The sequence below is a fragment of the Leuresthes tenuis genome, unplaced genomic scaffold (genome assembly GCF_036924035.1).
Source record: "Leuresthes tenuis unplaced genomic scaffold, fLeuTen1.0.hap1 SCAF_15, whole genome shotgun sequence".
In the NCBI taxonomy this organism is placed as follows: Eukaryota; Metazoa; Chordata; class Actinopteri; order Atheriniformes; family Atherinopsidae; genus Leuresthes; species Leuresthes tenuis.
Window position 1 is genome coordinate 23,190,398 of NW_027325369.1, and position 16,688 is coordinate 23,207,085.

The 16,688-nt window shown below is 42.9% G+C and overlaps 1 protein-coding gene across 3 annotated transcripts in view; it reads right to left on the minus strand.

The window, feature by feature from the left end:
• kif26ab (kinesin family member 26Ab) overlaps positions 1-16,688 on the minus strand; it is a 66,746-nt gene that overhangs the window by 12,824 nt on the left and 37,234 nt on the right. For 2 of the 3 annotated variants that reach the window (XM_072364764.1, XM_072364765.1), the window contains exon 5: positions 2,728-2,911. In XM_072364764.1, the coding sequence (XP_072220865.1) occupies positions 2,728-2,911 (184 nt within the window). Of the gene's footprint in view, positions 1-2,727; positions 2,912-5,142; positions 5,968-16,688 lie in introns of those variants that run through there. The other variant, XM_072364766.1, reaches the window with a different exon arrangement.

A 16,688-nucleotide genomic window follows, 5' to 3' on the forward strand; every position in this document is an offset into this window, starting at 1 on the left:
TAGTAAGATAAGCAAAAAGAGCAAGAAGAGTGGATTAGAAGGTGTGACAGCACAAAACATGAGAAATGGGCCAACAGATTTTTCTCTGATTCAGCCTTTACTTACAATACACAAATGGCAGAAAGAGGAGACATTTATAGCAGGCTTTCTGAGTATAAATTGCAAACAGCGTCTTTCAGCATTATGCATTAACATCACGTCCACTGTTTTAGAGCTGATGTACATCCAACGTTACCATGGAAACTCTCAGCCTCACAATGACTGGCAAACTCGATGGGTCAACACGTTGCTTAATAGTGTTGGTAAAAGGCAGCAAGGTGAGGATTGAAAGTCATAGCTGAAAATGGTGGAAATTGATGTGTGTGAAGCGCCCTGCTGGGGGATTATCCCACTCGTGGTTGTTTTTCTGGACTGGGAGCAGCTCACCAGCATGGGAGAACAGGAGCATATGGCCCCCCCCCTTATCCCACCTACTCACTCTCCTCCTTCTCTTCTCCTTCCCCTCTACTGAATGGAAAATGCCAGCTCTACATGAAGAGGCTGAAAACCCACCCCAATGCTTTCTGGGGCTTCACATTCATGAAGTGAATACACAATCTTAACACATTCCTCAAGTTAAAGTACAGTTCATCATCTCAGTGTGTAACACTAAAAAGAATGATAGCTTTTAGGTAAAGGTGTTGAATCCACTCTGCTCTGACAAGACCATTCATGTCTGTTTGATGTTCTATCTCTGGTTAAGAGAGCAGAGTCAGTCTGCCAGTTGTTTACAATTGCACTTCTTACAAACGAAAGCACGGAAATCCAACAATTTTCTGCCTTTACTCTGCTGCACAGAAACAATGCATGTGGTTTGTGTAAGTGTGTTAGTACTTGTCAGGGTATACAACACCCCTCTTTACAAATCACCTTATTTTAAAATTTAGATTTTCTATATTGCTTTACAATCTGATGGTCAGATATGTGCCACTTGTATTTCTCTGAAGGCACTGTGTAAATATGCATGTGACTGACAGGGGACCAAAACAGCTCTTGGGATATGTTTAGCAATCTTTTGAGTTCCTGTCATCACCTACAGTGTTAACTGTTACGTCTAGCATTACATCAATGAACAATTTCTATACGCTGCAGTATATGTGATAGGAAACTCAATCCTGAGCCATTTTGAAGTTTCCTGACAAAGTGCCAGTGCTGGCTCTTAGGCACTGAAATAAAACCCTTAAAATACAGTCAACTCTCCTCTGTTTCCAACAGAAAATGGTTTTGTTCAGCCTGGGGACTCTCCACCATCCTCACGCCTACACAAAAGGTCTATTCTTCCCCTGGCGTGTGTATAAATATTGCTACAGATCTAGGCTACAGCACAGTGAGGCAATGTGACTGGAAATCCCTTTCTTTCTTTGAGTGAATTTATCATGAATCCCACAGGCCAAGTGCAAACTCTCTTTGTACTCCATAGGGGACTCTAACTGTGACTGACATGTGCATATGTTGAGTAAATTACATCTGCTATGACATTTAAACTGAGCTTCCACATATGACTGCTAAGTGTCTGTCTCGCAGACAGAGGCTACCAGAGGAGCTAATGTCTCGACTTATTTATGTTGGCAGAGATCAGATATTGGAGGCCCGAGTGTTTTCACACATTGGACTCTGTACTAATGGTCTCTGTTTTCATGTCCCTTGATCCCTCTGAAAATCCATTAGTGTGGCTTGGCATTATTCCATCCACTCAACTGTCCATACCTGAAATAAATGTCTCCGGGTCAAAAGTGGAGAGGTGGAAGTGACCTACATATGCCTGATGGAAACAAGATACTCACTAAAGTCTTAAGTTGTATTGATATGAAACAGATGTAGGCAAAGACAAAACCAAGGCTAGATAAAATGTTATTTTGACTGTGTTTGCGTTCCTTTGAAGACACGGATAAAGGAACACAAGCACCTCAGGGAGGTTTGCATAACAATTACAGAAAAAACCTCAAAACTGAAAGGCTTAGAATAAGTTCATAAAATATGATTACCCTGTGCAGCCCCTTTATCAGTACTTGTATACAATACCTGTCAGGTGTGGGCTTGTGGAGTCTTGTTAATAACACAAGTTTTTATGAACTCTGTATGTCAATGGGAGATTTGCAATTTGTAACAAAATTTCAACTGTCTGGATACCTGGCAACAGAAGCGAGCACTTCCTATCCAGGTGGGGTCTAATCTTGTTCAGGGACTTCTTCTGCTTTATAAATACAGGACGCCAGCCCAGACAAACAATACCCAATAAACCACAAAGGAAGAGCGACGTGTTTGTACAGCTTTGTTTAATGACTGTCCAATAGCTGCCAGCAAGACTTTCATCACTGCACCCAGAATGGGTTACAAATCCTGCTGTTAACATATCCAAAGATTTGCGAATTACAGCTTTTACTGTCTTTCAGTGTTCAGAGAGAGGAATGCTGCTCTCACTAACTGAGTGAATTCATGACATTCCAGCAGGCTTATCTGACTGCATCTGCATGGACTGGGCCAGACGACATGCTGCCTGTGGACCACTCTGTCGCCACTCTGCATTTAACCCTTTCAAACAAGGGTCTGTGAGTTTCTGTGCATGTGGGTGCGTGAGGTTAATGGAGGCAGGGAATTACTAATTATTTGAGGAGACTTTGTATGAGTGGTATGTAGCATTTGTAGATTTTGTGTTTTGTTCCTATTGTGATTTGTGTGTGCTCTCACCTTTCCTATCCCTGGGTTCTCTTTCACTTTGGACACGGCTCGGAGTAGGCATGGTGGGGTTGGGGGCGGCGAGACCTGTAGGATGCCACTAAAGTTGGTCGGGTAGATGGAGGGCTCCTGTGGATGGAGCGGCGAGGGCTGATGTTTCTTCCGCTTGGAGGAGAGGTTCAGCTTCTGTGCTGCCCTAGAAAAGTTAAAGCCACCATACATGAAATTTCATACTTAGGGAAAATTTTATTTTAGTGAGGAACCACACTGAGAGCATACACTACACACTTTATAAGATATAGGTGGTCAGTTTCTTTTCAGTTTGCTAAAGTAAACAAAGTCAGTGGGAGAGTCACTATCACCACCAGTCCCATTCATTCTGCACTCTAAAAATACTTGTATACAAAATACAATATCAATTTCAAACTTGTAACAAGAAGAACCATTTTTTCAGCCACCTTCATTAACTAGGAATAGTGGTTCAAACTACAACACCATGAGAAAAAAATGACCAGTCAAGACTATTTATCTGTCAGTAGTCAAATGCAGGTTATCGTAGCAAGAAGACACAGTAAATATATCGACTTATCCATAAAAAAAACGGACATGACAGGTGAGGACAGTACCATCTGGGATACATATGTAGTCTCTGTTAGCAAATCTAAATATTCATGACAGAGCATGTTTACCTATCATTTAAGCAAAAGCAGGAGCATCTACATTACATTGGGAAGTTTAATTATGGTATAAAAGCTGGCCGGCACTGTTAGATAACAGGCAGACAAGTAAACAGTTTTACTGGTATCAACATATGGCAGTTCACCTAACAGAGGCCCCTTCTGTAAGTGAATCCAGCTTTTTGACAGTCCCCTAATTAATATCTACTATCATTCTGGCCTCTTCTCTCTTGGAGTTAGAGTGTAGAGTCATAGCAGAGCCACCTGAGTAAGTTACATGCACTCCTTTCTGTCCTTCAACTCAAAGGACAGCACCAATGTCTTTACTGGGCCTATAGGGAATCTAGTAAGACTTTGAGTGGTTCCAGGTATGGCATTGCCCTCGGATCAGCTAACACACCTCAGCCAGCAATTCAAGGTCAATGAAGAATATAATTCCCCAAGGAAATTCAAAAGCACTCAAAGGGTTTTCACTTAGGCCGTCAGATTTCAGAGAAATACAGGGAGGACAAAGATGTGGTTGTTAACATGGAGAAATGAGTGGCTAAGGGAATTAAAGGAGATTGCAGTAAAAAAAATTGAGAAATCTGCCGTGCTAGGGATTTTAGAGAGGGTAAAAGAGACAGAGCATGTGAAAAAGAGAAATAGGGGGAGCAAAACAGAACAAAACGTGTCTCTGGGTGAGCAGCAATTTCCTCAGAAGTCAGCCTCAGCTCATTAGTCCTTCTCTGGGCTCCTCTGGACAGGACTGGGTGGGCTGTTGCCAAAAACACAACCCCATTCCCTTTCCCCTCTCCCTAGAGTGACAACCTAACCCCTGTCTCAACTACTCCCCTACACTCCACTGTACACCCCCTGCAGCGACAGCCCAAGAGCACAATCATGGAACACACTGCTTGCTGATGGAATAATTATTGCATCCAAGAAGGCTACAGGAGAAGGCTCTCCCCAGGGAGCTGCCTATGTGTGATAGCATGCGAGACGGATCGTGTGACTGGAAAGAATTAAATGGAATAGATGGATGTGAGACAGAGAGGAGGAAAGGAGAACGTGGAGTCCACGTGGTTGTGTGCGGGTACGTGCAAGGCTTGGGAAATCTGTATGCACATTTTTAAGAGGCATCAGCAGCATATGCGTTCAAGACAAATCTACCCTGCGCTGCTGTATCTGTCTCTCATTCCCTCTGTCTCACCTCATTCTGTCTTTTCTCTTCCAGCAAAGACATAAATCAACTGTCACAAGTCAAGCTAAGACACCACACAGGAAAAAAGACCCTAAACTGATTTGCAACTGTCTTGACCAGCGAGAAGCGTCCACACCGCAAAGCTGAGCTTGTAACCTTGACGGTAAATTTGTGCTGTACAATGACAATCGGTGCACATGTTTTTAAATGAAAGGGGAGAATTAAACAGGAAAATTAATTGCTTGTCCCTTTTCCCTCCCTCCCTTCTTCTGTCTTCCCCTCTCTCTGCTTCACCCAACTAAATCATCAGCCGTTGGAAAAAGGCAGTGAAAAGAGGCTTGAATTTATTTTTCTCTCAACAGCTTGTTCACCTGTTCACTCTCGATCTCCATGCAAATGAAGCTGTTTCCCACACAACTTGTCAAAGTTGACTCTGCATGTCTAATAAATTAAAGTCTAATATCAATAAAGTTTGTGCAAAATATTTACACACCACATGTGCTTCGTAAAGATCAGTTTTTTTTTTCAACATGCACCGGTAAAAACATGCTGCTGTTATGTACTTACAGCTCTTTCCAATCCATTATCTAGTTTTTGCTCATAGTCAGAAAACAGACAACTGATAGAGTTCAACTTTGCTGTCCATGTCTGTGTTGTCACTGTTCTCCATTATTTGCACATTTGAAATGCAGTCACTGAGAACAGGGCGAGAAGAGGGTTGTTCACTAGTCGGGGCACAGGGGTCCTTTTTGCTCTGATCGCAATCATGGAGGTTCCACTTGATTTCACAGAGGTTTGGAAGAAGCTGGGGGGGCAGAGGGAGGACAAGGAGGAGGAGGCGTAGGCATCATAGTAACTGGAACCAGCACCAGGTGGGGCAGGGAGGAGGTGGGCAGACAGGTTGAGTGTCCTGCTGAAAAAGCAGGATAGAGTGGTAGCACAGCAAGGGGGTGAAGGTAATCCAAATAGTTTCTTAAGAGGAAGCAAGGAGGAGGAGGTCAGGATGAGAAGCATGTAGAACTCCTTCCATGTCTCTTCACCAGCAAAAGTTCAGTTCACAAGTATAAAAACAGCTTGCTCTCCAATTCAGTTTTCCACTTCCCTTGCATCCAATTTACTTTCATACCATGGTTTTCTATCATGCAGTTAATCCAGTGTGCAGAGTCTGTTACGAGGGGCTGTAGTTCCTGACGGTCTTTCCCAGAGTCTCTGCTGCTCACAGGCAGAAGGAATGAGAGGGATTCTGTACTCCTGGATGGGCTGGAAAATTTTCTTGGGTGGCTGAGAATGAGGAGAATTCCTACTCCCGTTCCACCTCTTGGTCCTTCTCCTGCTATCGGAGAAATTCTGGCAGCTGTCCTGCCGAGTCTCTCTTTCCCTCCCTCTCCCTCTCTCTCTCTCTCTCACACACACACACACAGACACAATCCCTCCTCCCTCCACTGCCTGTCCTTTTTCTTCCCTCAGCCCAGCCCCTTTTCCCTCCGACTGCCAGACGAGGTGTCAGCGCTCGATTGTTGGCTGCTTGCGGCGCAATTTGCCAGAACTCTTTTTTTCTCTCAACCCATATGCGCGCGTGCACACACACACGTACAGGCTCATAGAACCCCCTGCACAAACGCGCACTCATGTACGCACCCCATAACACGTCACATGAATACTTAATGCATACAGGAGCCCTCTCTTCTTTTAGGGTCCCACACTTCAAACAGATTTGGTTAGTATGCCTACAGTGCATGCATGCATGAGCCCAAGTGTGCATGTGTGCTTCTGTATTTGAGTGCACACTTCGACACATTTGTATTTTTGTCATTGTTGAAGGATGCAATTAGCCAAAAGAATTTGAGCGTTATTAATCAAAAGTAGAGACACAGAGATAAGGGAGGATCTACTTAAGTGCAGAAAGACAGATTGCTTGAATGAGTGATGTTTAGACTGAATTGGGAAGCTGAGAGAGATTAAAAAAAGAGTGAGAGGTAGGGAAAAGGGAGGGAGAGGACAGACAATGAACAGATGAAATCTTTGAAAGGCAGATTTATGCTGGCCAGTGCGAGGGAGTGCAGTCAGTCAATGGTCAAGGGTAAAAAGGGGAATGAAAGCATGCGAGTGGGTGAGCGCTGGGGTGAGAGAACCCTGTATTCCCTGGGCTTCCAATTTACCAGTAAGCCCTCTCAGCCCCCAACCAGTCAGTCTTGTTTGAAAGGCTGCCATGTTGGCTGCAGAGTGGCTACTACAACACATCTGCAAACAGAGCGGGTCTAAGACTTGCCAGATGAAAGTACATTCAGCACAAAGCTTTCTCTGGCTCTCCTTGTGACACATTGCCCCTTATATGAACTCTGCTGTATCAAATATGAAGGCACAAAAAACAAACAACAGAAATATAAAACCAGAACTGCCTACACATTTGAAGAGCACTGTTTAGTAATGAAGGAGTTTGATATATCACATAACCTTTACCATCTCCCTTGCCACAGCAAGCGTACATCTGCTTTTCTGCTGCTAGTCCAAATTAATTTGCCTGAGGTGCTTATTTTAAAGTGCAAGGTTTGCTACATGCTTCTCCACCACTGACTCCCCTTGATTGGCAGTAGAAGACAATGCTAATGTCGACATTGGTCACTCTGACAGTGCAACTAGTAATTAGTCTCATCCCCACTGCTGATACCCTCAGTGTGATTTCACGTGTTATATATCAAAATGCCAAAAAAGAGGGAAAAATCTCAGTTGGAACTGTCCTGATAGCCTTTCAGCTCCATCACTGTCTCCTTATGAACAGACCTCGGGGACAGATAATGATTACAATATATATAAATGGGCCAAAGCAAGACAGATGTAAAATCAAGCACCTTTTTAAAAAGAAATTGTCTCCTGGTGCCTTTGTTCGAGAAAGGACACCTAGATTTTGTCCTCACCTATCAAGGGAGTAACACAGAAGGAGGAGGAGAGGAGGTCAATGACTGCAGAACAGACAGAGTGGAGAGGCTGCGTTTGCCTGCTGCTTTCAAAGCTTCATGTTGGCTTGCTGTCAATAATCACTCCAGTCTTTTTATTCAAGCTTTGTCAAATTGGCTAGAGAAATACCTCAGCCCCAGAGAATCATTAGCTGGCACACCCATGAGCTTATTTGTGCAAATTTGTCTCTGTTCTCCAGGCCAGCTATACAGATCTGTAGGTCAGCCCTTACTGTGGCTAATTACCATGCTGCCTGCATTTACTATTCTTGACATTTCCTTTTGTGACTCTCCCCTTTTTTCTCTCTCCACAGACAAGATAAGGCTGCTCTGACCATTCATACAGGGATCAGATCACTGCTTCCGATATCACAATGCCCCCACCCACACACAACCAGTGAGTCTGCTCACATTGCTCCTGATTAGCAGCCCAGCGTAGCTCTTCATGAATGGAGATACACCAGTGATAATGACAAAAGCAAAGCAAGCCTGGCTCACTTGCTCTTGGCGACACTGACAATTTATCCTGAACATGGTGGTAAAGGCATTTGTGAGATTTATTTTGTTTGGGTGTAGATGCATGAAGCCATGTGTTATGTGACAAACCCAAAACACCATATCAGCATCAGGTTAAGATTGACTGTACTGGATGTGTGTTGGCCTATCAGGTGAGGTACTGTGTTTTTGAGTGGAAAGATAATCATTAGGAAACCTCCCCAAAGCTAAAATCAGTGCACACTGTCTTATTGATGGGCTGCCCTTGACACAATCAAACAGCTCTTTACCCCAGAGGTGTGGGGAGGCAACATAAATCTGCCAGCTGTAAGAGAAACACAGACTTCAGTCAGAGCAAGTGTGCCAGACTAATATTTACACTCTACAGTGCAGGCTGACATCGCTGCATGGTTTATTCTTTACCTGATTTGGGTGGGATTAAAACAAATCTGCATCTCTGCTCTGCCCTCATTATCCATGGTATCTGATCTCCCCCAGCCTGACCCAGTCATAACTAAGCTTTAGTGGTGATTAAGGTGAACATTACATCAGCCGGTAAACACACACCAATTCATTTGGTGCACAGTCTAGAGGAGATGATGTCATTCTCTACCAGCTAGCCCTGGCAGCATGAAAGCCCATCCAGATGAGATTTACTTGCAAAGTCGGGATGCTGATTATTAAATATGAAACAAATGCTTCCAATCCATGAAAGTTCTCTCATCTGTTTAAGCTATTTGCTGTGGGTGTGTCAGCACTCCAAAATGTATGGCCATTCATTTACAAATATATACATCAACCCAAGACTTAAAGTTCTGGGGTTAAGTAAATAGCTGCCTACATGTAAAGAGGACACCTTGGGTTTTCATTGGTTAAAATAACCAAAGAATTATGCTGATTTCAGTGACATATATGGGGACAGTAACAGAGGGACATGCAGTTAAAAGAATGATGAAGCTGATCTTATCATCCTGTGTGGCTGAGAATCTTAGTCTGGTAATGAGTCTGTCTCCTTTCTAAAGTCTCCCTGCAATCAAAAGACCCCTGGTATAAACATTAATTTAGTTCTTCTCTCTTCCTCTCCCTTATCCTAAAACACCCAAAACAGCTGCCCGTTGCTACAGCGCCAGAACACGTATATTTATCTTGGAATTTGGCTCAAAAAAAGCTAATTGAATAAAAAATGTGCAATATTTCTTCAAAGAGACTACCAAAAAGCTCCCACCTGGATATACAGGAACAGACGTTTCCCTCTGTTCACTACGGTTATCTTATGGTTCAGATACAGATTAGCATCAACCAAAACCAAGATCTTTCCAGTCGTTTTGAAGAATGCGTTTCCTCTCTCTTTTGGCGGGCCAAGATGCATTAAATTGGAAAAGAGAACTAACGGCTTATCTGGCTGTCAGTTGAGTCTTATCAATCCGAAGCTCTGAAGCTTTCAACTGACTGTGAGCCCGCCTCCTCCTGCATGGCTGTTTTAATAGTAGTTTGAAGGCTTCTCTCTTGTGTCAGTTTACACAGCAGCTGTTTGCAGGAAGTGGCCAAACAACCCTAGGCTAGGATTTATAGACTTTCTATAAATCCTCAGAAATAGATAAATGAATCCCAGCAAAACTAGGCAGCAATGAATGTGATGTCTAGTTAGCTGAGAAATATCCTGCCAGGCACGTTCCAAACACATTGGACCAAGCCCTTCTAAAAAAGCTCTTTGTTCCTACAAGGTGTTCTACACGCCTTTTGTTCCTGCACACTGTCTGACCTTGGACACAGAGAATCAAATGGTGCATTATTTGTCTGCTGACTGCTGACAGCCCAAGGCTGCACACACATCTTCACTGCACCAGTCTCCAGCCAATTAGGTAAGGCCAAATGCATTCATGTAACATCTGTGAATACAATAGGTTGTCACATATGAAAAGATTCCCTCCACCGACTTATGTTGCCTTATGCAACTGACTTGTCATATCTGAATCATTATGCAAATTCAAAGAACTTTGGTGTCAGAGAAAGACAAAAAAAGCAGCTTTCTGTAAATAAAATCCAAAATTCGACTCACAGGTTGTAAACCTGTTTTGTCACGGTATCCTCAGAACTCTTTTCAAATGGTTTGTGGACTGAGGTGGAAAACAAGGGATTAGAGCATCCTCTGGAGAATAGCTTGAATAACAAGGGGTTGTTTGAAACGTGGGGAGAGAAAGGGATTGTGAGTGGTAAATGGGGAAGAAAGCACTGCAGAGGTAAGGGTGGTGTTAAGACATAAATTGGTGGGGAATAAACATTAGGAGAAAAATGCAAAGGAAACAGACAGAAAGAGACAGTGTTAGAGGGAGCTGCAGGGTGTGCAGCCAAGTCCTCTCTTCGATCAGTGGGCCTGGCTCCGTGCCAGTGAAGCGCTGTCCATGAGGAGGTAAATCATTTTCTGCCTCAGAAAGAAACAGGGAAAAAAATTATTGCTGGGGCTATGCCACAGCCAGCTTGGAATTGCTTTATTCCCAAAGACGGGAATCCCCAGTTGGCCGAGAGTAAATGGAACAGTTGGCGACAAAAAGTTAAAAAAAAACTCATCAATATTCACGAAAGTCTGCTTTGGTACTACAGTAGATCAGCGTAAAATAAATGTGAGCATTTTACTTTTAAGTTTGATGTATAACAGAACAGCAATGTTCAACAGGTCTATCACTTTGGACATCAGATCAGACCCTGTCTGTGTCTGAGGCAGTAAGTTCTGCTCCTTTACGACAGATGAGTAAATAATTATGGCATATAAACACACATAAGAAGCCTTTTTTTTCCTTTTTTTCAAATTTCTTGCCCACAAAGCACTGAATCACCCCACACCCTGCACCCATCTTCCCACTTATTTGCCACTTTCCCACACTGAAAGACCATAAAATTCTCTTGCCAAGCTGGGGGCTTAAAGAGGGCTTAAGACAAGAACAGGAAGGAAATTTGTGGGTATAATTTTATTTGCAGTTCAGTTTATTGTTCCTTACAGCATTTGGGATAACATCTTGCTAAAGTGGCCTTAACTAACATAAACGTTAGGCCACGAGGAGGTGAACAAAGCATAGGGGTTTAGCTCTGCAGGTCTATTTGTCAGTCAATGAGATAAGCGGGCCAATTTAGGGCCCTGGAGGAAAGAACTGAAGATACCTGCAATAAGAGTCAAAAGTTCATCGAGGGAAAATCTCTTGCAGTTGACTAACTTCCAGAAGTCTTCCAGAAAACTGCAACGCTGGGAAAATGCTCAGCTGTTATGTCAAAATTGGTTCAAGCAGCAAAAGTAAGTGTCTGTAATAAATTTAGTTTTCAGCTGATGTGTGACAGATGATAATGAAGACATGTTTTTTTCCCCACCTCCACATACTGCAGTCTCCCCACCTCTGGCTCTGCTGACAAAGATTAACAGCTACTTTCATCTCTTACAGTGCATTTTCACTCTGCAGACACTGCTCCAGGTATTCTGCTGTACGCTCCTCTCCAAGGTTGCAGAGAAGCTGGAATAACTTCACAACCTCGCTATACATGTTGAACTCCGATTCACCCAACATCCCACCCACGTCTTCTCTTCCAAAACCTCAGGCTGCTCTGCTCAGGGCACGCAAAGGAATCTTGGCAAGCAAGTCATCACAAACTGAGCGACATTTCCTGTCTCAGTTCAGTGCACAGTTAGGGAAGGATGTTTCACACACAAATGACAAATGAGGACTACTATTACCACGAGACAATTCCTCAATCAAATATGTGATTCTTAACTTAATGCAGAACACAACTTAAGACCATGATGGGTGTTGGAAAGACAGGCACAGGGATAAAAGTCAGCATACTTCTGCTCCACTTCTCAGGTTCATTAATCATTTGCTGCAAGGGTAAAACACCTAGCGATTATTTATTTGAACTTCTTCACACAGAGGCTATCACAACAAACAGGCCTGCAGGCTGCTCAGAACATTTGGGGGTGATTAATCAGTGTGCTGTCGGTAAAAGAAGAACTCAGGGGGAGGGGATTTCTAACATGTGTTTCTTAATCTTTCATCTATATTCTAGTCAACAGGCAGCCCAATAAAAACTAAAGGGGGTCCAAGTCAGGTGAAACGAGCTGCACTGTCAGGAGGATGGCTGTGATATCGAATGGGAGAGTAGTTGATGAAGCAATATGTGCGTAGAGAAAAGACAGGAGTACTTATTTTGGTCAGGTGGATCAATAAACATATCATGGACTTCTGAATCTGGAGCCTGGGAAATGGGTTTACAGCCTCTTTATTCAAATTAAGCCGTTTACCCTGTATCACACACTCATAAAGTCGAGCACAGAAACGCACACACTAAACTTACAAGGGTTACATTGAGCGTATGCGGATAAAGGGATTTTGTAAGGATGCCGCAGCTGGCTCTCATGCACTGGATTGTGAACCGATTACAGACAGTAATCCTCTTGGTTCAAGGCGGCGTTCATAGAGAAAGCAGAAACAGAAACAGAGGAGACAAATCCTCACTGCAGCTTTTAATTTTACGTAGAAGTTTTGCACATGTCCAAAAATAACTGGACATGAGGATGTGGGCCACAATATCTCGCACAGTTACTCTTAATCTTCATGATGCAAAAATGTAATAAGCAAAAGAAGCACTATGTTTCCCATTTGTATGTAGCTCATTGTGTGAGGCCAAAGGTTAATTTTGTACATTTGCTGATAATATCTTTCAATTGTAATTAACACATTTTCTTGGCCTCATCGGCGTAATGATTCTTTGTTCCCTACAACTGCCTATCTGAACCATTTCAACCTCTCAGCTAAGCTACCATAAGATGGAAATTCAAATAAAAAGTGTGATCACAATAAAATGGTTCAGCTTTTAAGATAAAGCCACTTGCACCAATAGTCATGAAACCTCAGTGGAAATCTAAGTTTCCATTTAAAGAAGGCTGAGCCCAAACAATTCACATACAGGAAGATGAGGGGTTGCACTTATATGTTTCTCAAAAAATAAAGCGCTTGTGTTTGGGGAAATCAACTTGCTACTGGCGATTAGGCAGCTATTAGTTATTCATGCTGAATGGAAGGCCATAGCAGGGTTGAGCATTGAGGAGCGGTGATGCCTGAGAAACCCCACTAGGAGCTATCTTCGTTTCTTCAAATTGTAACACATAAAGGCAGCTCGTAGGAGCTTATGAGGCCCTTTTCTACAACTACACACACGCAGGTCATAAAACTTCCTGCCAACCGCTACTGCTATTCACTTTCTTATTCCACTATGTCTCACACACAATGTGGAAGTGACTGTGCTTCTAATGACACAGATAATAGACTCCATTTACATGACACCTTTCACTGAGGTTTTCACTAAAGAGATTTAGATGGCATCCCTAAGCCCCCACAGACGTGATACATAATATCCATTCAACAAATTTCATACTCCAGCTCGATAACTGAACACTAATGTACTGTTCACAGAGCCCAGTGGGCAGCTATCAGAGCCGTTATCCATTTAATGGGGAATGCTTGACATGGTCTAGAAAGAGATTGATACCGAGGGCAAGACCTCTCCTGCCCACATGCAAATAATCGCTCACAATTTAGCCTTTTTTCATTGTTACTGCCATGGTCCTGAGTGACAAAAGCAGCCCTGTGTTAAGAGACAGGCCTACAGGACAGAGACCTGCTCCACATTTATTCATTTCTTTGTATGTGAAGAAAAGCTGTCCAGGGTGGACGACAGTGCTTTCCCCACTCCCCACAGGACGTACCACACGTGGACCTAGGGTGAGTGCACAGGCTTGAGTCAGCACTTCAGCTCTTTGTTTGTCACCACCCCCTCTCCTCTACCCCCTGCAGGCTTTGTGAGTGGGCCAGACAGACTTCCTGACTCAGAGATTTATTTGGGACAGCAGGGGAAAAGGTATCAACTTATTCTCTCTGAGGTGGCAGCAAACCCTCTGTTTTTCTTTTCTTTATATCTTGGGAGCTGTTTACCATTCACAAGTGATTATGTGCTCCCTGTCAAAACAGAGCCCATCATCCTGGTGATACAGGGGGCACAACATCATTCCACCGTGTTATCATATTCCAAAGAAGACACAGAGCCCCAGAATGTAGTGCTGCTGACTGATTTGTTTTACTTTAATTCTGTGGAAAGCTCTTTGGGTTGCACTTGTGTTATATGTAGTAAATAAAACTGAGTTAACGTGAGTGAAGTTAATTAAAGGGAAAGTTGAGCAGGTTGATTCCTTAAAGCTACAAAGGAAATTGTGAAGTAATTTTTAATGACACACAGCTACACTATTCTGTAGAATACTAAATTACATTATTCCAACTGATGAGAAGTTTTGTTGGATGAGAAGTTGGAAAAAATTTGTTAAATTTTGTTAATTATTTTACTGAAGAAAAGAAATGCATTTTAGACCATTTCTAATGCTTACATATTGTGGAAATTATAATTATTATTAAAAGAAACTCTCTCTTACTCTTGACAAAACAGCTGTAACCTGAACATACTAATTTTAAAATGATTTGACCAAGAATTTTCAGAACTCATTTTCATTTAAAACTTTTCCATTTACTTCTGTTTTCACTCGCTGTGTTTGGTTAGGCTTTAACATGAAAAACTGGGCTGTTAGTTTGGCATCTGAACTTGGTGAGGGTTAAGTAAACACCATGGTGTGCCTTAAAATGGACCATCTCACAACATCTACTGCATGTTAGAAATCTCTTTTTATCTAGCCAGGTGATGATTTCCACCCCATCTCCAAAAGACACAAACATGACGCAGGCACAAAAGAAGCCTCCAATTGAAATACATTACTTTGAAAATCATGCAGGGCTTCAGTAAAAAAAAAAAAACACTGCTGTCCATCACCTCAAATACAATGATTTTCATTTTGTACCTATTTCCAATAAACCTTGTAGGTATTTCAGCCGCAATTCTGTTCTTCTCTTCACATAATGTGAACACAGAATCTAAATCAGAATTTCTCATGAAATATTCAGCACACATTTCTCTGCAGCATACAATATATACGGGTCCCTCAGGCTGAGCACAGTCCTCTCAGTGCCAATGTTCAATACTGTAAAGACTGAATGTGTATCTTTATATCTAAAAACAATATCGTCTTCAACATGATGTAGGATTATGAGTCACAATGAAGCATCCTTTCGTTGTTTGCGATGAGAAGGTGCATGAGGGTAGAGGGATGTATCTTCATGGTGTAGATCCCTGAGGCTGCAAGGCCAAGCTGAACCTCCATCAACACCTCAGGCTTGACGGTGTCTGACAAGCCTTGGATGGATTCACACCTGGGTTTAGGCTCCAGCCTTTTCATGGCTCAGCTGTTGCAGCCATGATCAGCCTCTACAACGATGCAGCCATTAGTCCCATCAGCTTGATTATGGCAGGAAAATACCAGCTGGTGTTTTATCCACCAGCAAACAAAGACAAATATCACAGAGCAGCTCAACCACCCTGGCTACCACCCACTCAATACTTCTGATGAGCTATTCGCTGCCCTGGGCATTTGTTGCTCAGATTCAACAGATTGATGTGAATCAATTCTCATTTGTCAGTCTCTGGAGGTAGAGGTAGTATTAACATTTCAGCTCCACTGTGGCTGTTTCCTCAAAATGGAGCCTAGATTTCTGCAGTATGTTACACATTCTATACAGTCTGCTCACACTCTTGCTTGGTGGAGGAATCCATCTCGCTGTGGCTTGACAACAAAACCATTAGCCTCTCACCTCGAGGGAGTCGACAGTCCAAGTCTGACTACACAAAACTGCACATTCCACAGAGCGGAAAAAAAAGAGAGAGTGCCACACAAAGAAAGATGAATCAGGAGAGAGAGGAAAAAGAGAAAATCAGCCCACAGAGTAGAATCAAACACACATAAGAAGAGTATCACACGTTTATGTAAGCTCAGTGTTGACTTTGTACAACATAACTTACTTGACTCCCATGGTAGTGAATCCAATATTCTTCTCCACAGGCACAGACCTCCCGCTCCTGATGCTCTCAGTGAGAAGCATCAGTCTAAGCTCAGCTTCTGAATGGTATTTATAAGCACATTCATCCCAGGCAGCTACTGCCCTGCTCTGTGTCTTCATCCCCCTGCTATGTGGGCCACATCAGCTGGGCTCAGTAGACCCCTCTGCCCCCCGTAATCTATCCTGCCTGTTTGTCGCTGACTGAGATCCCTGCTGTCAATCACAGCACAGCCAACCAAACACAGCGCTGTCCTGCCTTCCCTGCTTTGAGCCTCTGTATGGATCACCCCTACTGTAATGGATAGAATAACTGAATAACTTCCTCAGGCTACACGTGCTTAAATCACAACCTTCTTCACAAACAAACAGGATGAACTCAGTGGCCTTCATTAACAATCACACAATACAGATGACTGAACAATAGACTTCAGCAAGTTATCCAACATGTGTTATTGAAGCTCTTGTGATCCTGCAGTGCTTCCACTTTTCAACACATAGGACTCATTACTGAAGACATGTTTATCCCTTCCCCTGACTAAATCATTATCCAGTGGAGGTGAGAGGACTATTCCAACTTCCTGATTTTCAATCTATACTTTTGAAAGAAAAATAGTCACATTTTACTCCCACAACCTAATGACTTGTTTCTATGGTTACTCAGAGGAGCCTGGGGGATGAAGGGCAG